This window comes from Synchiropus splendidus, chromosome 14, assembly GCF_027744825.2.
Source record: "Synchiropus splendidus isolate RoL2022-P1 chromosome 14, RoL_Sspl_1.0, whole genome shotgun sequence".
Classification (NCBI taxonomy): Eukaryota; Metazoa; Chordata; class Actinopteri; order Syngnathiformes; family Callionymidae; genus Synchiropus; species Synchiropus splendidus.
The window spans coordinates 10546728-10569678 of NC_071347.1; the positions used below are offsets into that span (position 1 = coordinate 10546728).

The following is a 22951-nucleotide window of genomic DNA, read 5'->3' on the forward strand; positions in this document are numbered from 1 at the left end:
ATTTTAGTGTTACGTCATTCGACAAAGCAAAAGTTTTTTAAAATTTATGTCCAGCTGATCAAGACCGCATATATATATATATATATATATATATATATATATATATATATATATATATATATATATATATATATATATATATATATATATATACCCACACTTGCCTGCGGCCGTGATTGAAAGAATAAGAACACAGACTTGCAAATGGGTTTTCTTTGGTGAGTGGTCGGGGTCTTCTTCAGAGACAGGATCTGAATCTGTCACAGGCTCCGCCGTGCTGGTAATTTGAGCTGCTAATTTCCAACATGGAGGGAGTCTCCTGTGGTGATGTAGGCATGATGAGAGACGACTCAGCCACTGGCTCAGGAACATCTCAAACTGGAACTGCAACATGTGCCGTCTCCCAGCAGCCTATTCTTCCCAAACACGAGTGATTCGTCGATGAGGTTTCATGAAACGTCCTAATATTCAACTGTAAATAATGTAAATAATGTTCAGTTGCTTTGAAATAGTTCAAAGCAGCAGACAGCGCCACCAAGTGGCCTCTAAAAAATGTTTCAAGGAACCTCATTTACTCATCACAACCAGAACCTACTGATGCGGCTGTGGGTACAGTTTAGAAACCATGGCTTTCAATAAAACATTTTTGCAAAGCCAGAGAAATTGAAGCCCAGGCCTCCAGAGCGGTGACCTCATGAGGCCAGAATCCTCTTGAGCCGGAACATAGCTCATGGGGACCCTGTTCCCTGACGTAATCCCCCATCTCGGCAAAGCCACATTTCAGAAAGTGAATTAGCGAAAAACAAGAGTGAACACAACAAGTCTGCCGTGAAGAGCAGGACTGTTTTCACGGGAGAGAGATGACATAGCTCGGTTTAATTTCATTTGCAGGCACTCGGCTCGGCGCTCTTCCCAGGCTGGCCGTCCCACAGCACAGCAGATGCTACATACTATCAATTGTGAGGGAAATTAAATCTATCTGGATGCCAAATCATCAATGCCTCCACTTTGGTGCGCAGCGTGATTCATCTGTCGTCTTTCAGTTTGTAAATAAATTAAACAGAAAAAATGTTACTTTCACATTGCACAAAAAAGCTATTGGAATGAAAAACAACTTTTATTTATTTTGCAACGTCTGTTTGACCTCGAAACTTAATCCACTTTGCCTTCGCAAAAACGTTGCGCTCAGTACTGTGGACAAAATAAAAATCTGTAGGCGAATGATCCAAGTCAAACCTAACAATTGGGCTACTTTTGACAGAAAAATTACATAGCTTTTTCACATCCCACTGGGTGGTGTTTCATCTTGCTAACACAGTAGGTAACATTTAGCCCAATGAAAAGCTTAATAAGGCCCAGATAAAACAATAATTTTATAGTTTGCCTCCCACTAACTGATCCTCAGAGCACCTAACCAAAGCATTAGCTTCCATGCTGCCGATTCCTGAATCTCCACCAGTGTTCGCTTTGCTGTAAAGAACTACAAGTAGAGCTGAATGAAACACCCGTGGGTGTGTGTTCAAAACGTGTGGGTGATGTGGTCAATAATTCTTCCAAAGCCTGATGGACTGGTGGTGGTGTGATCAATAATTCCTCAAACTGCATTAAGGTGGATTAACTTCCCCCCAAGAGCAGCTCTCTGGTCATAGCTCGGCTGATCGAGTGGCGAATTAGAGGCCTCTGTTGAGCTCATGCTTGTTGGGAAGCAGTGGGAAACAACGGATTCTTGTTGGTCAGTATTGTTTTACTTAATGACGATGCTTTTCATATGATCCATGTGTCCCAGGCACATGCTCAGATAGACCACCGGTGGCGCTCCCACCCCAGGTCTGACCTGCAAACTCACATTCCTCAACACTGATAAGATCACTAGCTAGTGTGTTGAAGTGAAGTGGACAGTACACCATAGACACATGCAAGATTTTATTGTACGCTGTCTTTTATAAAGTCAGATTTTCTGGCTTGCGATCATTTTTATCCACAAATATTAGTAATATTTTAGTAATATTAATCTCATAAAAATGATTGAACAACTGTCATGATTCGCTTTTATTTTGATCCTTGTCACTTCTGTTTTGTTTTCTTCCTCTTCCTTGTTTGTTGCCACTTCCTGTTGGAAGCTAATCCACAAATCACCTGCAGAGCCCTTTTAAGCACCTTGGTTCCAGTCACATATGCCAGATCGACTACTTTTGTATCTAGGAAAATTTCATTCAGCTCGCTCGCTTCCTGGTTTTCTGATCCTTTGTTTTTCCCTGGTGCCTAAAAAAGTTTGTGTTTTTTTTCCTGAAATGGGAGCTGACCATCCGGTCCCTTATCAGGAAGGTCCAGCAGAGGATGTTCTTCTTGAGGCAGCTACGAAAACTACGACTGCCGACGAAGTTGCTGGTGGAGTTCTACACGGCCATCATCCAGTCCATCCTCACCTCCTCCATCACTGTCTCGTACAACAGCGCCACCTCCAGGGACAAGAGCAGACTGCAGCGCATTGTTCTGCTGAGAAGGTGATCGGTTGCAGCCTGCCACCTCTTCAGGATCTGTGTGTCTCCAGGACCCAGAGACGTGCAGGTCGGATCAGAGCCGACCCTTCTCACCCTGGACATGGACTGTTTGTCCCTCTTCCCTCTGGCAGGAGGCTACGGTCCATCCAGACCAGAATCACAGGAACAGCTTCTTCCCCTTGGCCGTCAGACTGTTGAATTTGTGAACAGCCTTTGTTTATTTTATTTTATTTTTTCTGTCAGCACTTCATTCCAAAACACTTTCCTAGTTGGTGGGATCCCCACTGACAATAAACTCGATTCAGATTCTGATTCATACTGTTTTATTCTGATTTCCATGTGTTTCCCCATCATGAGTACACGTTGACGATCGTGTTTGTGATTTTGTTATTTCTGACCATCTTGTCAGTATTTCTCTTTCCAGATTGTTGGTAAAATGCCAATGAGGTTTTGCTTATTTAAAAAATTAAAAGCAGATTCTTGAATTGATTTTTCAGTCAATATTATTAATGGGACAAAGACACAACATTGACCACCTGGAGTCAGGGAGGTGACTCAGCTGGACACCTCCATGCTGTGTTGAAGACAGCAATACTTCATACACAGATATTCATTAAAATTATTATTGTACTTCAACATTTGGCATCGCTGTGATTTACATGTGGAATTTTGACAGACGCTGCCGGTTCATATCTATGTAACTAAGGACTCAGGCATTGGTGCTTCATTTAGATCCGTCAAAGCTGAGTGACAGTACGAGCACCGCTCGGCTCAGAGGATCAACATCCAGATCTTCACTGATATGAAGAGGAATTATGCTACAGAGAAGGGAAGTTCATTGTCATTATTGGCCCCAAAACTGACTTATATCTTGCTCATTGTTTGTGTGCAGAGAGCGGAGGGGCACAGGGCACCAGGCTGGAGGGCTCTCCATAACAGACCCCCTCCGATTACATTTATGAAATTGGATTAGCCTGACACAGACAGATGGACTCGCTGTCATCGTGAATGCTCATCATTAGTTAGCATCAGCAGCCACGTCGGCCCCTGGGCTCACAAGAGGGAGACATTCTGGAAATACACCAGGTTGCTCCTGGTGAGGGGGAGGGGTCTCGAGTCAAAATTAGTGGGTGATTTGATTCGAAGCAAGTTGGTGGTGGCTTTCCTCTGCCTTTAATGATCTGAAGGTGAGGAGTCTATTTTGATCTGAGGTGAGGAAACTCATGTAAGAACACTGTGCACTTGTGAACCTGATGATGAGGGGTGCACCATTATCACATATCCTCCAACTGTACACATTTTCCAAAGACTTCACGGGAGATTCCTGAGGACCAGACAAAAACAGACACATACATATCACATGTGTATTGTATTGTTTGTATCAGGAAGAAGACAGTATGTGTTTTGCCAACCTTTATACCAAATGGAAACAATAGCAGTTTTTCTTTGTTTTCATTGAGATGGAGAATTAGAAACATTTTTTATATATTGAAGAGATCAGACAACCTTTTCTTTTAAGATGCACCCACCCACATGCATTTCTTCTGTTTTTCCTTTGTTAAATAAATGTGAAAAAAGGCGGCATTTTGTGAGACAAGGCAAGTGGAGAAAACAACGTTCTGCCAGAAAAAGGCAATGAAAAAGGCATGGGGTCGTCCTTCGGAGCAAAAACATCTGCAATACTCCAAATTTGCTGCTATTGGAATCTTATTATGCAAATAGACAACTTTTATCATTTCATAAACATGAACAACGGCAATAAAACCTCTGCTCGGGTGCTGGAGGGTCAATCTGTCCAGGGTGTCCCTGAATTCAGCTGCTGCCGAATCAGTCCCATTGGAGGATTCAGGGATAAAGTATGAATCAATCAGAAATTAACTTCACATTTACATGTTCTTTTTAAAAGATTTATGATTGCAGATGATCCCATGCAATCTTCTCCATCAATCCTCTTGGTTTTTGAACAGGTCTGTCACATGGGGCCTCACCGCAGATTCCAATTTGCTCGACACCATCTTTGATTTATCATCTGTATTTTTCACTTCCTTTCTCTATCAATCGCAAAGAAAAATGATATTCATTGTCCTCACATGAGTGCTTTTAATTTGGACGATCATCCATCATTAAACACAGGAAACTAAACTGATCTGGTCTGAATCAGTGTGTACTAACGTCGAGTGTTGGACCAATGAGGCTTTGTGAAACAGTGTCGTGATTTTCAGAGCTCTCTGCTTAAAAGTGACGTGTAGTTTGAGAAGGTGCAAAATGCAAAGCTTTAAGAGTAGATAGTGCCATCTAGTGGTGTTTGAAAACCATGGCACTGTTTCATGAAGCCTCATAAGCTCATCAATCATTAAAGACTTGTACTTTGCCATAGAAATGATACTAAACACAACATAGGTAGGATATAAAAAACAACACTAGCAGCTGAATATTACCTGTAGTTAATAGATTTAAGTAGTGGTATTGTAGTAATAAATGGAATAGTAATATCAGTATAGTTAAATTGAAAAGAGGCTGTTTTGATCTTAATCTGCATTTTAAAAGAATGAATAGGTGCGACATTATGTAGTACACAGTATATGTAGCACTTCATACATTCAAGCTAAGACATCCATTTCACTTTCACTATCTTTGGTTCTGATCCAGTATCACAAGCAAAAAGGCGCAGAGCTCTACAGCAGATTTTATCGAGGAATGGTGCAGCAGGGATGTACATTGAGGGTTCTGTGTGGACTGGACACCTGGGGACAACAATGGTCTTTGAATGATGGCTGTGACAGAGCAGATGTTTCCTCAGGGCTTCTGCTCTTCTCCTAACAATCACAAGTTGCAGCCTGGAGAGGATATGAAGTGTTAAGTGTTCCTTAATCTCTTCTTAAATGGCATCAGCGCAGGAAGAGAAGACACCATCATGATGCAACTGGGAGCGTTACGGTTATGACTGCGGAGAGAAGGCGGTAGAGCCGCCATGCTCATTTGAACAGCTTTATAAAATCATTTATGTGAGAAGTCTGTTGGAGCTCAGAGGTGTGCTGATTCAGAGCATTTTTTTTTTCGGGCTGACAGCTCAAAGTAGATGTGTGGGTTCATTGAAATGGCTTTTCAAAGTCAAATATTCTTGAGCAGAGAGTGTCATCTAGTGTGTTTCATGAAGCCCTGTAAGCCCGTCACTACCCATGTGTGCACAGTTACACAGTTGCTTCGGAAAGGGCCAAATAAAGATACAGCGTGCTAAATGAAATAGACACCGGGTGGTCAATAACTTATTCATTTGCATTTCGCCCACACATGAATTACGAACATTGTCCTTTTTTGTTAGAGTTCCCAATGTGTTTTTCACCAGCAGAGCGAACACAGTGTTCTTGTTGAAGAACTGTCCAGTAAAACCATTATCTCGATGAACCCTGTGACCTCTGGGCACACAACCACGCACACACATGCACAGGTTTGTTGAACCATCTTTGTGGGGTCCATTCATTGCCATAATGCTTTCCCCGGCCTCTCAACCTTAACTTAACCCTCCAAACCCATGGCTGACCTTAACCATGACACTGAACCAAACTGAAACCCAATTATAATCACCTCCTTATTTTGAAATCTTCTTCCACAAATTGAGGTTTGGACTTGTGGGGACCGGCAAAAGGTCCCCACAAAGACATAAGGTCCCCACAAGGATAGTGTTTTGTTACGAATCGGTCCCCACGAGACAGTATAAACAAGCCCACGCACACACACGCGCACAGGTTTGTCGCACCATCTTTGTGGGGACCGCTCATTGCCATAATGCTTTCCCAGCCTCTCACCCTTAACTTAACCATCCAAAACACATGGCTAACCTTAACCAGGACTCTGAACCAAACTTAAACCTGAATATGATAAACCACTTTTGCTGATGTTTTAATCTTCTAAACTTTGTGAATACACACCAAAATGTCCTCCAAAAGCAAAATATCCTCACAAGAAGGTGGCTTGACAGGACTTGTCCACACACACACACACACACACACACACACACACACACACACACACACACACACACACACACACACACACACACACACACACACACACACACACACACACACACACATTTAAATTTGATTCAATTTCCAACCCGTTGCCATTATAGTCGTATTCATACTATCACAATTCACTTAAAGACTATACATATCTGTCCTGCAAAAAAGACGGCTCCTTTAAGAGCTCAAGGAGGTCCAGCACCGAACGAATGGCTGGGTGACATTTCAGGGCTCATCAACTGTACCATTCCCATGTCTTTTTAACTGGCTTGTCAATATTCTCTGTTCTGTTCTCTGGAGCTCCTGACATTTAGAATCAATGTTCCCCTTTAGGAGGGCGATTTATGAACGAGGACACATTTTTCTCCCTTGAGACCAGTTAGACCTTCAGAGATATTTATTTGAAACTGTTTTTTTTGGCGGCTCGGAACAGTTTTTCCCTCGTGCTTTTTAAAAAGGAGCACTTGAATTCATCAGAGTGATAAAAGATAACTGCTGATGGAAAAGACACGACCGAGGGCGCTGAATAACCTCCTGACTATCTAATTATGACCGGGGCATGGTTAAACCCAGCGATAATAGACATGCTTCCAGGCAAGTGTGTGCTGCCGGTGTGTGTCGGAGCTGATGCAACCGACACAATGGGGATCATGAAGGTCAAGTTGTTTCTTTTCAAGCGTGTCATTACAAGTTGGCTCACACATTGTCAGACTCCTGAAATCCGGGACATCTTGCTGTTTATTATTTTTTGCCACTCCAGTCGCACTTCTCCCTTTAGGAGGGAGATTGCAGGAGTTGGATGGTGGGGGAGAAAAGATCCCAGCAGATATCCTTTGATCATTTTCTTCCCCCAAAGACAAGACAGCAGAGACATCAAAGTGGTTAAAAGACATCCGCATGTTGCTATTGACTTTGCAGTCAGATAAGATCAACCTGTTTCAATAACATCTCTATTAGCTCTCAAGTAATGCGCTGTCTTGATGTTAGAAGTATCCACAGTATCCAAGTCGGCCTAAGCAGTACCATCACCTTCAAAGGCACCAAGGAGGAGTGAGCTCAAGGACTCCAAGGAATCCATTATGCGGCGAATGAAACTACTTGACTGATGAAGGTTAGCGGGAATGTATCCAGGAATCCACGACTGTGGCAAAAGGGAGAACACAACATAATGGAATAGAATGTTTAATGGGTAAGTGCACACACCAGGGACTAACTGTATTGTCAAGTTCAGGCACCAAATTTTTAAAAAGAACCAAGGTGAGGGCCTTTCAAAAATTGTTGCAGTCTGTAACTAACACTTCTTAAACAGGAGTTTTTTCCAGCTGTCAAAACACCTACATTGTCTTATTTTAAAATTAGAAACTCCCCTGTTATTATCCCAGAAACACAAACCACTTTTCAACAAATTCCAATCGATCTGCTTTTTTTTCAATATTTGGACGGCAAAGCTTCAACACCCACATCATGATAAGTTGATTCTTAGCGGTTTTCCAGTGCTTAAAATGACACATACAATGACTTGGCGGGCCTTCAGTTTAACACGTGTTTTGATGAATTATTGCTCCCTTTTCTACCAGAAGTATCCACCATCATTTTGTAAAAGTAGCTCAAAAGAGTATGGAACAATCCATCATGGTATTAGCTTAGCTGTTAGCGTATTGAACGGAAGCTCACAGCTTTGTAAATTTGTCATGCTATTTTGTTATATTTATCATGTTTCGTGATAAATGCACTGAAAAGTTTCTGTCCTCTGTGTCAACATCAGCTTCACCTCATCACTCATGCACTTCATAAAACTCTGCCAGTGTTGTTGTATGAACATCAGGAAACTACATGTTGCTTACAGACAAGTGCGGAACATGATAAATAAATCCTTTTTTTTTAGCCTGAGTAGCAGCACAACTTCAACCCCGAACGCTCCCAATAACGCAATACAACAAAGGAATTTTGAAATAACATGATAATATCATGACATATGTGATAATATCCTGAATATGATACCGATGCCAAGACAGTTTTTCCCTTTTGGCAGCTCTGCGCTTCCATATTATTGTGCCTTTCCTGCTTCATTATCTTCCCAAGAGCATTCTTTTTTTTTTCTTTTTTTTATGCTGTATAGCTCCCACCCTTCACCTCACAAGTAACTCACAACCCACCTCCTCCATGGCTACTTCTAAGTAAACGTCTGACCAAAACAAGGTCAATCCGTCTGTTCGGTTGTTCTCTCCAAATGTTTTTACATCCACATTCATATACGTGCGCCAATAATTTCCACACCAATGTCCTGGAGGAAAATTGCCACCAGCCCCCTCTTGTTATTTATATCAGTCACCTTGAGAGCATATTCACACCAGACCTTTTGCATCATAAACGGTTTGATCTTCCTCGGCGCATATCTCAAATTTGCTGCAAGTATCGATTAGACCTAAATTTGTCGGCCCAGTTAATGAGGCAGAAATAGAGTGTCGGTATTGAACGCGAAGAAACGGGTAATTAGCCGACGGCTGACTCAGACGACTCGCAGCTTAGTCTGTCAGGGAAGAGATGGGAAAACCAATCAAGTGCCCCCCCTCGCCCGCCTTCGCTTCTTGTTGCGTTGCTTTATGACCAGATCGTGTGATGCTGAAAGACAAACTCTCTGCTCTTCATGCGTGTTAAGCCCTGTTTCTCATCAGCAGATCAATTCCACAGACCAGGAATCCTGGCATCAGCACTGCAGAACACGACGAGGACGGAGTAGCTCAACCGCCCGGAATTGGACTGTTATTGGAGGGATGTGATGTGAAAACACGAGTTGGATTTCTGCCATTTTAAATGATGAATGAATGTAACTCAGGAATAAGCAATATTTGATTGTGTTAGCGTAATGAAATGATCTGGCTGCTTTATTATTATAAATATTTTTTTATTCCATACTCACATTAGTACAAAACCACTTGTGTTTATAGAATAAAACTATTTAGTCCAATAAAGCAATCTGCAATAAATTTTTTTTTTTTTTTTTTTAAACCCGTAGTTTTGATCACATAACAAAGAAATAATTCACATTCACAATTCCAGACACAAAAGAAAACATGGACACCAAACTCATAAAACTAAAGCAGGTCATCAAAAGGTCCTTGCTTCGACTAAATTTTGGGAGAGGTTTCTGAGTTGCTCCACTGAGTGAACCGGCTTGTATCCCAGCAGAGCCAGAGTGTCATTGCAGAGGTTCTGGACTGTCTGGATGATGTCAAAGCTGAGGCGCGACCTCCAGCTCTCTGCGGTCGCTCTGGAGTCTCTGGTGGTGGAGTACCAGTCGTTCCAGTCAGATGCCGATGAAATGTTGCCGTTGGTGTTTCTGACAATCCAAGTCTTCACTCGAGGGTCCATCTCCAGCCCTGCAAACCGGAGGATCTCCGCTGCCTTGTCTTCGGGGTTGAACGCTAAATCCTCGTACCTCACGAGTAGATATCGTCCACGCAGCCATCCAGGTCTCTGGAGGCCTGTTGCCACAGAGGCTGCCATGTCTTTACAGGTGCTGGTGATCTGGGTCAAATCCACATAGCGGGGCTGGCGGCCCGTTGCGTTCCATATTTTCCAAGCGCGGAACTGATCTGAGAAAGCCACGATGCGTGAAGCGAGGATGGCTCTGGGGTCCCTCACCAGGTGGATGATCTTGAGATTCAAGCGTGGATCTTCAGTCAGGGTGCGCAGGTCTCCAACCTCTGGGATTCGAACTGTTTTTATGGCAACATGCTGCTTGGACTGGCACGACATGGTGGCCAAGGTGAGATTCAGCGCACCACACTTCTTAGAACACCAGGTTTCCTGAGGCGCAGCAGACGTCTGTACCCCATCGACGCAAACAGGGGGCGAGCAGAGAGCCAGACTGGAGCTCCTGTGGAACAAGGAGAGCGTGAGATGCTTCTGCGGCTCAGGGCGGATGTAGTTCTCCATAAAGTGAAGGTCACAGGTGTAGAGATTGAGCAAAAGATCTCTGTAGGCTCCCAGCAGAGCCCTGCGGTCCAGCACGCGCCGAATCCTGCTGCTGGAGTTGGTGAAGGCTTGCTGGACGTGGTAGAGCGGTTCAAACACGTAGAATATGTCGGGGTGCTGGTTGAGAATCTGCCCCGTGAAGGAGGAGCCGCTACGTGTGGTGGCAAACAGCAGGATGTGAGTCTGTGGGGACTCAAGTGGCAGCCAGTTGTCCTCAGTGCATGAACCTCTCCACCTGGAGTCTGAGCAGGAGAAAGCAACATTTCACAATAAGCACTTACGTCCTTCCACAGAGAGATGCACGAGTATGGGATGTTTTTTGGGTTGCGATAAGTGGTGTTGAGATTCCAAGAGAGACAAGCATACCTCTGAAAATTATCATGGCAAACAAGAGACCGCCACATTCTTGCTACTAGTCCCATACGAAAAATGATTTGATGGTGCTGTCAGTGGTTTATACCAGCTTCTCCACATGAGGAGTTTCACCCGCTCAGTTAGTAGTGATGGGCTGTTGAAGCTTCATGTAACAGTGCCATGCTTTTCAGAGCTCAGTAGGAGTGAGGATGAGAGGTTTCAATGAAATTGTTGTTTAAATATGAGGATTTTGGACTAGAGAGTGCCATCTCGTGGACTTTGAAAATGAGGACTTAACCCATCACCAGTTCCTAGGTAACACAAACTGCTTGTCAGTTGCAATGGGCTGATGAAGCTTCATCCAACAGTGTCACAGGTCACTAGCTGGCACGTTCTGCTCTATAATATTTAGATGAAGCCTCTAAAAAATGTTTCGTGGAACCCAATCAACTCAGCATCTAATCTAAAAGTGGTGAAGGCGACTTAATGAAGTTTAAACTGAGCATCAGAATGGGGAAGAACTGATGATGTTTCCTGCTGTTTTAGTTTGTTATGCTTTTTTCCCTGTTCTTGAGGTTTTTGACAGAGGTGAGTCTGCATCAGCTAGACTTGTACTCATCCTATTTTCTTTCTTCAATGCAGCCGTATATATATATATATATATATATAAAAATATATATATATATACAGTGGCGCCTCGATTTTTGAACAAATTGGAATTCGAACAAATCAGAATTCGAACAAAAATTTCGAATTTTCGAACGCCCCCGAAAAAAGCTGGAAAAAACATAACGTGCGCGGACCGATCAGCTGACCCACGACGTGCTTTGTTATTGTGTATAACGCAGCCTCTTTATGCAGACGTGTCCCGTTAGCTACATTTACTGACTGTTTCTTCTTCATACTGAGGTGTAAAATCTTTCCTGTCTCCGCACGGGACCGTGGTAGAGTGTCACAGGGGAGGTGCTCGCTCTCCACACCTCCGAGGCTGGAGCGACACTCCAGGGTTTGATGTCCTGTTGTCAACTGGAGCTGGGACAGGGATGAGGCGAGTCTGGGACAGAGCGTTACTTGGTTTATGACTTTGTCACAGCCAAACTGCACAGAAGCGCACATTCAGAGCTGGACACGCACTGGGCACCTCTTCACTTCTGGAGAGACGTCACTCACTCGGCAACCCCTCCCACATGCAGCGGCCACACACATAGAGGAACAGAGCACCTGCAGCAGACACTCTACATTCACTCCTACAAAAGACTATTTTAAGGCTTGGAACGCATTATTTCTTTTTCCATTCCATTGTAATGGGAATTCAGATTTTGAACAAACCGCTTCTCAAACGGCCGTCTGGAACGGATTGTGGATCGAGAACCGAGGCACCACTGTATATATATATATATATATATACATATATATATATATATATACATATATATATATATATATATATATATATATGTATTTATGTATGTATGTATGTCGGCACCCAAGAATTATATAAATAATTCTTGGGTGCCGACAGGAAGGACTACATTGTGCAGCCTGCCGGAGATCAGCAGGAGGCGTTATGAAATGGCGGATCTCCAAATATAGAACAAATGGCTCCTAATTACGGCTGATGAGGAGTTGATTGCAGAGGAGGGTGATAGTTTCCTCCTCAGGAGCTCAGCAGTTACTGCAGGAGAGCGTGATAATGGAGACGAATTGGAGCATAATGATAAAATGGCAGCTATTTCATTTCCATATCCTCGACACTTGAGGGGATTTCCCCGGTTAATGATCCACTTACCTTTTCCCGGTCCCTGTGGTTTAAGTGTCTTTAGATCGAAAGATCGATCATGATTATCCCAAAACAATGTTCAGGTTCGCAAAGTTATTCTGACATTCATGGAAACCCTGCGGAGCAATATTTGTGTTGCTTTTTTTGGACTCCTGTTGTGATGATTCTTGTGTAGACGCCAAAGAAGTCTTGAGTTGTTTTGACTCATTCATTGCTTCAGTGCATATTTCAGAGCTAAATATATCTGGAAGGTTTGAAATGTAACAGCATCTGCAACATTAAATGCAACTCAATGTACAGTAGCTACAAATCCACAGCTCTGAGTGCAGGTGCACTAATCTTTATCCACTTACCTTGATAAAATCTGGACCTGCAGCGATACGCTCCCTGACAGGGTCCAGACAGTGAGTCTCTCAAGGTTCTGATGGCGGTGTACTGGACGCCAAGTGACGCACACACGAGCAGCACCACTGTCTTCCAGGAGCACTCCATATTGTTCCTCCTTCCCGCTCTACATCCTTCACTTCCAAAGAGAAGAGAAAAAACACTAACAGTGATGGTGTTAACCTGAAAAAAACAAACCACTTTCACAGCCTGAAAATTGAGTCTGTGGGATCACAACAATTTCTACAAATGTAGAAGGAAAATTCCTTCTTAGGGTACTGGATTAACCTGGTTGAATGGGTGTGGAATCAGACAAATGGGATGAGGTTTCTTCTCTCTGATCGGCCATCTTGCCGTCTCACATAGACCCCTCACACCCACATTTTTCTCACTGGGATACTGGCAAGTACATGAACATTCTCAAAGGTCAGTGAGGATCCCACCAACTAGAAAAGTGCTTTGGAATAACGTGCAATCATAAATAAAATAAAATAAAATAAAATAAAATAAAATAAAATAAAACCACTGTCAGGTTTTGACACATGTGAAACTCCTGTATATGAGGATACCATAAATATTTGAGACTTAAGTTAAATTATGAAGTAATACAATGCACAATTTAGAATACAATAAATAATACCAGGCTCTATTCAAAGTCACAAAATAAGTAAGTCAATTAGGTCACTATTGAGAGACACAGCAGCGACATTGTTGTGATACATTTTGGGAAATGTGCCACAACGCTTTCTGAGGCCTCTTGTTCCAGTCACTACTGCCCACTCCAGGATGGTGACGGTGTAGATCCACCACTCTGACGTGCTGATACTGGAACTCTTTTAAACATTCACCCAGTGCTGCGCTATGACTATAGCTGCTCACTAAATGTTGGCACAGTGAGTGAGAACTGATACAAGCGTTCATGACGCCAGGAGGCCACATTTACCATTCAGATCAGTCTCCGATGCATGAAAAACCTGGACACCCTGCCTCAATGGGACTCTCCGGCTTTATCGAGCCATGGCGTCGGTCAGATAAGTCTCAGCGTGAACACGTGGTTGAGAGAATTTGCATAACAAGTGGAACCCTTGCGGAAACTAAATCCTGATGTATCTCAACCCTCATGACATTGAAGTAGCTTTCTGAGGAAATATAAAGCAAAGGTCAGGAAAGTGTGGCATTATTGCGGCAATCTCCAAGAGCACAAAGACGAACGGTGTGGTACACACAGCTGCATACTTGTGTTTCAGTTTCCTCTACTCTGAGTAATTAAAGCTCAAAGCCCATCTGCAGAGGCAGATAAATATAGCCGTCTCATGTGCTCCAGCGAAAAGTTTGCTTTATATACTTCCAATGTGTTTGCCTCGGGCTGTAAACAAGAAAAGAGACACATTCCTCTAAAGTCTCCCGTCCGTTTGTCCCCCAGCAGGAGAAGTGATGGCAGATAATCACAATCACATCAGATCCCACCTCCATTTCCGTCTCTCGCAGCTGCGCTGCTGAGGCGATCAGGACCACAGGTAAGTAGATCATGTGGGTGACAAAAATGTAGCCTTCCTCTTTGCCTCCTCGCCCTCCCTCCCTCAGGTCCATTAACGCTGTTTGTATGTTCCCAGCCGTCTCGTAGGGTTGAAAATGTATGGCACTGGGCTGAGATCAGCTTTTGATGTTCCATTAATCACGCACAGACATTCATTCCGCGGCTGAGGGAAAGCTGAAATTGAGCTGACATCACGAGGCTGTACGAGTACAGCTAAAAATGGCAATAAGAGAATGGATTTATCGGGAGGGTGGGTGACTCTGAATGGTCCTCCAAGACAATGTGACAGAAGTAGGCTTACCCTTTTCCAGTAGAACTACAGGCTTTTAGGTAGATGGGAGAAGAGAAGGTTGGATTATTGTTAATTTGGGTCACTAAAGGTTGTTTTTCAGAATGATATTCTTCCATTAGATCCTGGGTGTATCGATAATGGCTGTGTATTGATGGGATATATATATATATATATATATATATATATATATATATAATATAAACCATAGCTCTTTTAATGTCTTGAAAATATTTATATGAGAATTTAAATTTTATAAGAATTTCTCATACATTCAGAGTAGTGGAAACCCTGGCCATTGTGGAGAAACATCCTGCTGCTGTTATCATCATATATATATATATATATATATATATGTTATATATATGTTTCATATATATGTTATATATATATATATATATATATATATATATATATATATACACAGTGGTACCTTGGTTTTCGAACAAATCGGAGTTCGAACAAAAATTTCTAGATTTTTTTGCTTCTGATGTGGAACGAAAATCCAGAACTCAAACGCTGTTATTGCGTATAATGCAGCCTCTGTATGCAGACGTGTCCCATTGGCTACATTTACTGGGTGTTTTTTCTTCATATTAAGGTGTAAAACCTTTCCTGTCTCCGCACTGGACCGTGGTCGAGTGTCACAGGGGAGGTGCTCGCTCTCCACACTCCAGGGTTTGATGTCCTGTTGTGGGCTGGAGCTGGGACAGGGATGAGGCGAGTCTGGGACAGAGCGTTACTTGGTTTATGACTTTGTCACAGCCAAACTGCACAGAAGCGCACATTCAGAGCTGGACACGCACCGGGCACCTCTTCACTTCTGGAGAGACGTCACTCACTCGGCAACCCCTCCCACATGCAGCGGCCACACACATAGACGAGCAGCGCACCTGCAGCAGACACTCTACATTCACTGCTACAAAAGCCTTTTTTAAGGCTTGGAACGCATTATTTCTTTTTCCATTCATTGTAATGGGAAAAATCGATTCAGATTTCGAACAATTCGCTTCTCGAATGGCTGTCTGGAACGGATTGGGTCGAGAACCGAGGTACCACTGTAATATATATATATACTCAGTATATTCAAGGTTCCTTTGAATATTTAACTCTAAGCTCTGCCACCCTGTGAATGCCACAAGTGATAGTCTTTTCTCTTCAGATTCAACATTTGTAGAGGTTAGCTTACTGTCCCTTAACAAACGTTCTAACCCCAAGCTTGAACACTTGCAAGAGCTTGCTGTAAGGAGAAGTTCAATCATTGAGTGTTTGCTGTTGACTAGTGGTCAGACACCGCGACACAACTCACAACTACATATATGGAAATTGTTGAGAACACTTGTGCTCTGCTAAATGTTGTTGAAACTGTATTTGAATTGCATTTGCTCAAAATGTGGTTTGACAGGTTTGTTTGGCAAATGTCACATCTCACTTTAGTCCCAAGTTTCCATTCTGAAATGTTCATTCGACACTGTGGGTCATGGTGGTCCTGTGCCTCAGCTGCCACTCCTTTTGCTATAAATAGTGCGCATGTGCGAAAAAGAGGCCGATGATGTCACGACTTTTTGATGTATGAAACCGCCGCCAAATACGTTAATCGTGGATGGATGAACGATAAACAATAATTGTTCATCACTTTTGTTATAGATCTTAAAAGTCATGACAAACATGCAGAGGGTTTTTCTGAATCTGCTGTATGTTGGAGGGCAGCTGTCAGGTGACCTAAATCGGCCATCTTCAGACCTCAGAAGACAAACTGAAGCTCAAGGTTGCGATCTGTTCATTTTGAAAAGGTGCATTTGCACACATGTGCTGCACATCTGGTGGCTCATCAAACGACTCCCCTCCCATAGCTTTTCTTTTTTTGTTTTTCTTCCGGTAGTGATCAGAACTTCTCTGCTGCTGTCAGTGCTGCCCCCTGGAGACTCATGGCAGATGCTTCACGGATCAGAGAAATTTGATTTGCTTGGCTGTGCGCTCCCCTCAGTGGGACTCGAAGCAGGGACGGGAGACCACAGCTGGCAGAAACTGCTCTTTGATTCTCATGGCGTCTGCTTTTGTAACTGGTACAACAGAGCAAGAGACACTGGGGAATGAAATTGTGTCGGTGATCCGGCAGTTAGGCTGCACAGCACGACTTCGTCTGGCAAGTGTGAATGCAGCGTTCACTGTTGCCGTGAACAGCTTGGACAAAATGACATTCGTGCAATGAGCAGGATGAGCCTCTGCCGAGACTCAAGCTCACAAATCACAAATGAGGTTAGGAGTGGCTGATGAGTCAGGGAATTAGGGGTTTGGGGCGTAAGTGGCACTTCCTGAGAGTTTTCTATTAACACGCCGGTGTTTGTTTTCAAATCCTCAGGGTGGAGGTGTTTATTTACAAGAGTAATGATCAGGCTGGAAGAACACAAAGAACCATGACTGCAGTTTTCCCCACCGACTATCAAATATTCATACAAATATCTTGCTGCTATTGCAATGTTGTATTAGAATGCTGGTTCAATTATGCCTTTGAAGGATTTTTAACGGATAAACCATAATGTTTTGCCTTTCTTTTTCCACATCATACATTCATATTCCAAAAAAAGGTGTCTTTTTAAGTGTTAATTTAAGAATTTTGTGTTGTATCAGATGTATCAGAGGGCCAGACTTCATTTACGAAACATTACATTTTTGTTTTCTGTGCCTGTGTTTGTAGCCCCTTCACTGAACACCATCAGCAAGAGCTTCTGCTTCACTCTCTTTGTCTAGTTCCCAGAGCAAAATTCCTGATTAATAACCATATCAACATGTGGAGATTTGTCAACTGACTGCATCATCATAAAACCATCATAACAAAAGCGTACCAGGAAACAAATGTGTGTCCTTGGTTTTCTTCATCAAACTTTCAATGACCAACTTAACACTATGCAGTTCAGACACGCCCTCAGCTCCACCACAACCTGACTTCAACACAGACACTGAGACCAAGTCATATCATACTACTCGCAAGGCTTCTACATTGGGTACCTCTCTCATATTCAGGTGCTTAGTGCGCATCCCATGGCATCCACCATGACCCCCACATTACCCCACAGTCCAAGCTGGGCATGAGCTTTTTGGTCTTCAGGTAAGGTGGAGGACACAGGCTGTAGTCAGTTGTTTGGGGGTGATGTGCGGACTTGAAGCTCCATGTCTCTGCACACTCTCCGATCCTGGACCCCACAATAGGTGGCACAGGACCATGCAACCGCGGGCAGCCAGCATGCACACACATAAATTGCACCCAGCACCAAAAATAGCAATAAAAATCAAATATGTCACATCTCACTTTAGTCTCAAGTTTCCATTATGAAATTCGACGCTGAGGGTCATGGTGGTCCCACTCGGCTGACGTTTCTTTGCTGTATCACATCTACACCACGCCGCACATTATGTGTTTCTGCAGTCGACAACAATCCACTGGAAACAGTCTAAAATGATGTAGTTCCTATGCCGGGACTATAGAGGCGCTGTAATGCTCATGCAACAAATAAGAAGTGTGAACAAAAATTAGCGCTGGGGCATAAGAAATTGGTCAGTAAAAGAGACGCCGGTTCAGCTTTTATTACACGAGTCAGTGTCCGGGAATGTGTGTTTTCCTGCTTCCTGCAGGGAATATGAACTTGAATTTCACAATGTAGGATGAATGTTCACTAATTTGAAGAGCTCCAGCATTGTTCTCGAGTGGCGACTTTTAGGGAGGGAGCTGAGGCAGACGGGGGGCCGTGAGTCATCATTTATCTCCCAAATCTGTTTCCGTAGCAAATGATTTCTTTTAATCAATACACACACAAATTCACCTCCTTCAAGTGTGAAAGCTTTTTTTTTTTTTTTTTAGCGTTTATTTGTCCTATTTGTGAAAATTCAAATTAGAAATAGGTGGATGGAAACCCAACTTTAAATTTTAGGACCAGTACTTTTAGATGTATTTAACTAAAATCACACTAGTCATTTGTATATCCCTATGAATAGCTGACTAACAGCGTACCTCCACCACCAAGTCCTTGTTTGCAAAATCCCTTGGAAAGTTATCAACAGATTCCTATGCCATTTCTATGGCATGTTGATCATGGGAAAAGGAACCTTGTTGGAGAACTCTTCATGAAAGGGTTGATGAAAGAACGCAGCGGTCTTTATTGTCCTGGTGAAACAACAAAGACCAACCGTCTGCGTTTTGCAGTAGCGTTTATTTTGTCCTCACCTTTGCCTTATCACAAAATAATAACTGTATCAGCAGAAATAAGCAGAGGTGCAACAGACAATAATGAGTGTAATAGCCACTAAAATATTGTGTATCAGCCCCAATTAAAGAGCGTTATCATTGTATTTTTTTCTCAAATGACTGACGCTTCTTGTGTTCCAATTTAGTGTCGCGCACAAAGAGAACGGATCCTCGCGATTCTCGCTATAAAACCACACAAACCTCAGCGTGCGGTGAATCATACAAGATGCAAAATATTTCATATACTAACTCTATGTATATATGACTACTAAAGGGCAGCAGACAAAACTTCGGAGTTCTTGAAGACATCGTTACGCGCATATATGAGGATTTCCTTTTAAACTAACGGCAAATAAAAGTCCGAGTAGCAGCTTGGTCTCACGCATCACCCGAGATAAATAACTGTCCGGTGGGTTTCGTCTCCCTGCGGTTCATCGGCACCGTCATCGACATCACTTGAGCAGAAACACTCACCTTGAACGCAGCAAGACGCGACGTTTCCAGCCGGACCGGCGAATGGGAGAGTGTGGAGAAGAACTTGCGCTGGGGCTGAAGCGCCGGCGCTCTGAGGGCTGGAGATGCAGGAGCCACAGAAGACCACCCAGGACTCCCGGCTCCAGATTGGACGCGAGATTACCAAGCAACGCCTGACGCTGCGGTGCTGAGGAGAGCGAGTCCTGACGCCGGCGCATGTGCGAAACACGTGACTTCATATGTGCGTTTTACTAAATTCAATTTGTGGACTTGAAATAGCCAACGCACTCTTCTACTCTCCAACTCTAGAGTGGAACTCACATTTTTCTCCATTTTAAAATTGAGTAAACAAGCAACATGTCTGTTGAAACTAACGACAAATAAAAGTGTAAGAAGAACTGTCTTCTGAGGAGGTAAAGATAAACAATGGGTGAAGCAAGTTCAGAGAACAAGGGACAAGTGGAAACCAACACCGTGTTCTGCAGCGATCACTGAACTGCTGACAGTTCTGGGGAGTTGCCTGTTATACATGAACCCGCAGGCACAAACGGTTTGTGAAATCAAGTGCCATAGCTGTGGTTTTCAAATAAAAACAAGCTGTTAAAGATCATGTCAAAGCAGTGGAGAACGGTGACAAAACTCACTCATAATAACAGAGTTCTTTTGTTTCTATTTTAGGCTGTGACTGAAGTGTGTGCATCCACCAGAAAGATGTTCATTTCCAGCATTTTTTCCTCTATTGTTCTTTACATTAGTGTTGGTATTTCTTTAACCTGTAAACCCACATTATATATTTAAGTAATACATAGTTATAAATGTTACATCTAGCACTGTTCAGTGTGATGTATTTGGTGCTGGCCCATCCCTAATCCTTCACAGTCAGACCCTTCATCCTTTCCTTTCTTTGCTTCCAGAACAATGTGGGTTGAAAAAAAACTCACTCATTTGTATCAACCCACGTTTATTCCTCAGAAACTATTGACAAATCTTCCATAATATTGCAGCAACTTCCTCTGCTTCAGTGCCCTCAAACAGTGTTGGATGCTCTAGCTACGTTGTGAGCTGGTGCCGATGTTTGAGCTGGTTCCGACGACAGGGCCCCGCACTCTTCTGCATCGCATAGCAATTTGCAGTTGCAAATAGAAACAAAATGTTATAATATAATTTAAAAATAATAGTACACTATTATTTACTACTTGTGTTTCCCATTTATTTGAAACATTAAACCATAAAGCAGACTGAAATTGTGATGGATTGATAGCCACCGAAAAGTCTCTGTATGTAGAGCTTTGTAATGACAGTATGGGACAGTTTGCTGGTCACCATGGAGAAAGAAAGTCCATTTTGTCACTAACTCCTACCTAAAACCAAAGTGAGGTTGACTGCTGTTGCTCTTTCCTTTTTTTCCTGCCTGACCAGAGCAAAAGGTAGGGTGAACATCTGCTTCACACAAAGTCAGAACTGCCCTCTATGGGAACCCTCCTCAGATAACAAGTTGCTCTTCCTTAAATGTTAAAAATAAAACCTTCAGCGTGCAGCTTGTGCAAACATCTGTGCCCCACTTCCAGAGTGCAGCACTGTCTGCGTACGCTGGAGCGTTTAAGACCATCAAGTTGAATGTTTTTCAATGTAGGAAGGACCAGATGATTTCATTTGAAGGTCCTAAAGTGTGTTTACATCACATCTCCAGCTGCGGGATTTAAGCTTAGGCCGGAGCAGAGAGACCCAGCTCTCTTCACACTGAGTTGGATGAAGCTGAAATTGCTCCATTACTTTTGAGAGATGTGTATCTTTGGCTGTAGCTTATTATGGGACTTGTAAGGTCGGTATGGTTTCACATTGACAGACATGAAAATATGTGCCGCGGGCACTTTATTGTTATATCATCGCGTGGATTTTTGAGGCGCTTTTTGAGGTTTTAATATGCCTCGACCAGTTCAACTCCTCTCTGATTATCTAAGCGCCCACTGAACGCCTACCTCCATCTCAGTACAAACCAATTTTGCTGATTCTTCCTTATTAAATGTCTCATTTTTGTTTAGTCCAAAGCCTTATCTCCATTGACTGAGAGGCTGTCAGGAATCACACTGAGATATATTAATTGTTTGCTTGTGTAAAGATCCTCTGACTCTTCTCTCAGAGGGCGCGAGCTTCCCTCATCGCCAAAGACAGCAGGTTTCATCTTCTCCTGCCAGGCTCCCAACATTACACCAGGATATCATTCGTCCCCGTCTGTCACCATCACGCTCCCTGCACGGATCCTCGCCGGAGTCACATGTAATTACAGTGACACAGTGACCTCCATTCTCCATCATTCCACTGCAGCGTCGCCTGATGATGGCACGGGTGTTGCCAGCGTGGAGGGATGGCTGCCATAACCCGGGGGGGTAACCCAGGGGTCAGATTCAACCTTTGACAGCTCCATTACTCCTTGAAATGGGGCTGAATCTCAAGATTCATCTCCCGCTGTGATGGAGACCCCCTGGCTGTCATGGGATGAGTGGCAAAGAACCATTAAACGCTTCTGAGTCTGAGTTGCTTCAACATAAGATGAGATTAAACCTTTAAGGCAACACATATAAACAGTCCAATAACAAAAAAAGGAAGCAGAGAAAGTAGCTCATACACATAATCAGTCAAAGGTTTCTCCACAGAATCCCACACGTTGGACAAAAGCATCCATCTCTCCTCCTGTTCCTGCCTACAGCACAGATTCATGCTCATGAGCACTGAACGCCTCCACACTTAGTTGACAATAAAGGAAGGATGGATTGTATGTGGGCCAATCTCAACCCAGTTATGTAATGACACGCGGATGAGCGTAGACCAGCCACTGCTTTGCAACTGTGTAGATTTCATCCTCTAAATAGGCAGCGTTTGGCTCCCATGCTGAAGTGTTGGGTAACTCTTAAAAGTGGCCCAAAACGCTTGCAGCTTGGATCTTGATGTACGTTTTTGTGTAATCATGCTACAGATGAAAATGATTTTTAGTTCCTTCAATGCTTTGGAACTTTTGATAAACAAGATGCCTGGACTTTTATATCACACACCCTTGTGTTTGTGAGTGGAGAAAGCTCACAAGACTGTGTTTTGAGATTAAACAGCACAAAGATGCTCAGAGGGAAAGAGACACATTATAAAAAAAACTTTTTATTAATTTGTTAATCTGTCTGTTATTTTTATTGAAGTATACAGTATTATATGCAAATAGATTTTCTTTTCCGTTTTTTTACCTTCACTTTTCTGTTGTGCAAATACAGTATAATTACAGTATAATACCCCATCAGATATCAAAATACAAATTAGAAGCTCGGTACTGCATCTTTCGCTGATGGACTTTTTCTTTTTGATTCCCAAACACTTGTTTTTCAGTGTTTTCTCACAGCATG

At 43.0% G+C, this 22951-nt stretch overlaps 1 protein-coding gene across 3 annotated transcripts; it reads right to left on the minus strand.

Annotated features, from left to right (window-relative positions):
- Nucleotides 1–159: 159 nt before the first annotated feature.
- On the minus strand, nucleotides 160–19681 carry si:ch73-62b13.1 (Carbohydrate sulfotransferase 1-like). 3 transcript variants are annotated; one of them, XM_053885522.1, is made up of 3 exons: nucleotides 19563–19681; nucleotides 12989–13158; nucleotides 160–10743 (listed from the first exon to the last, which is right to left on the minus strand). In XM_053885522.1, the coding sequence occupies exons 2-3, from the start codon at nucleotides 13125–13127 to the stop codon at nucleotides 9632–9634; spliced, it is 1251 nt and encodes a 416-aa protein (XP_053741497.1). In that variant the 5' UTR covers nucleotides 13128–13158; nucleotides 19563–19681; the 3' UTR covers nucleotides 160–9631. The 3 variants fall into 3 exon arrangements, with proteins under 3 accessions (XP_053741497.1, XP_053741498.1, XP_053741496.1); XM_053885523.1 differs by having other exon boundaries at nucleotides 12989–13153; nucleotides 19563–19680; XM_053885521.1 differs by having other exon boundaries at nucleotides 18156–19678.
- Nucleotides 19682–22951: the final 3270 nt, after the last annotated feature.

Coding starts and splice junctions, on each gene's coding strand:
- si:ch73-62b13.1 (XM_053885521.1), bottom strand. CDS start 18,199: ATGACCCTCAGCGTCGAATTTCATAATGGAAACTTGAGACTAAA. Junction 13,159..18,155: donor AATGGAAACTTGAGACTAAA/GTGAGATGTGAC, acceptor TCTCTTTGGAAG/TGAAGGATGTAGAGCGGGAA. Junction 10,744..12,988: donor CAGGTCCAGATTTTATCAAG/GTAAGTGGATAA, acceptor TCTCCTGCTCAG/ACTCCAGGTGGAGAGGTTCA.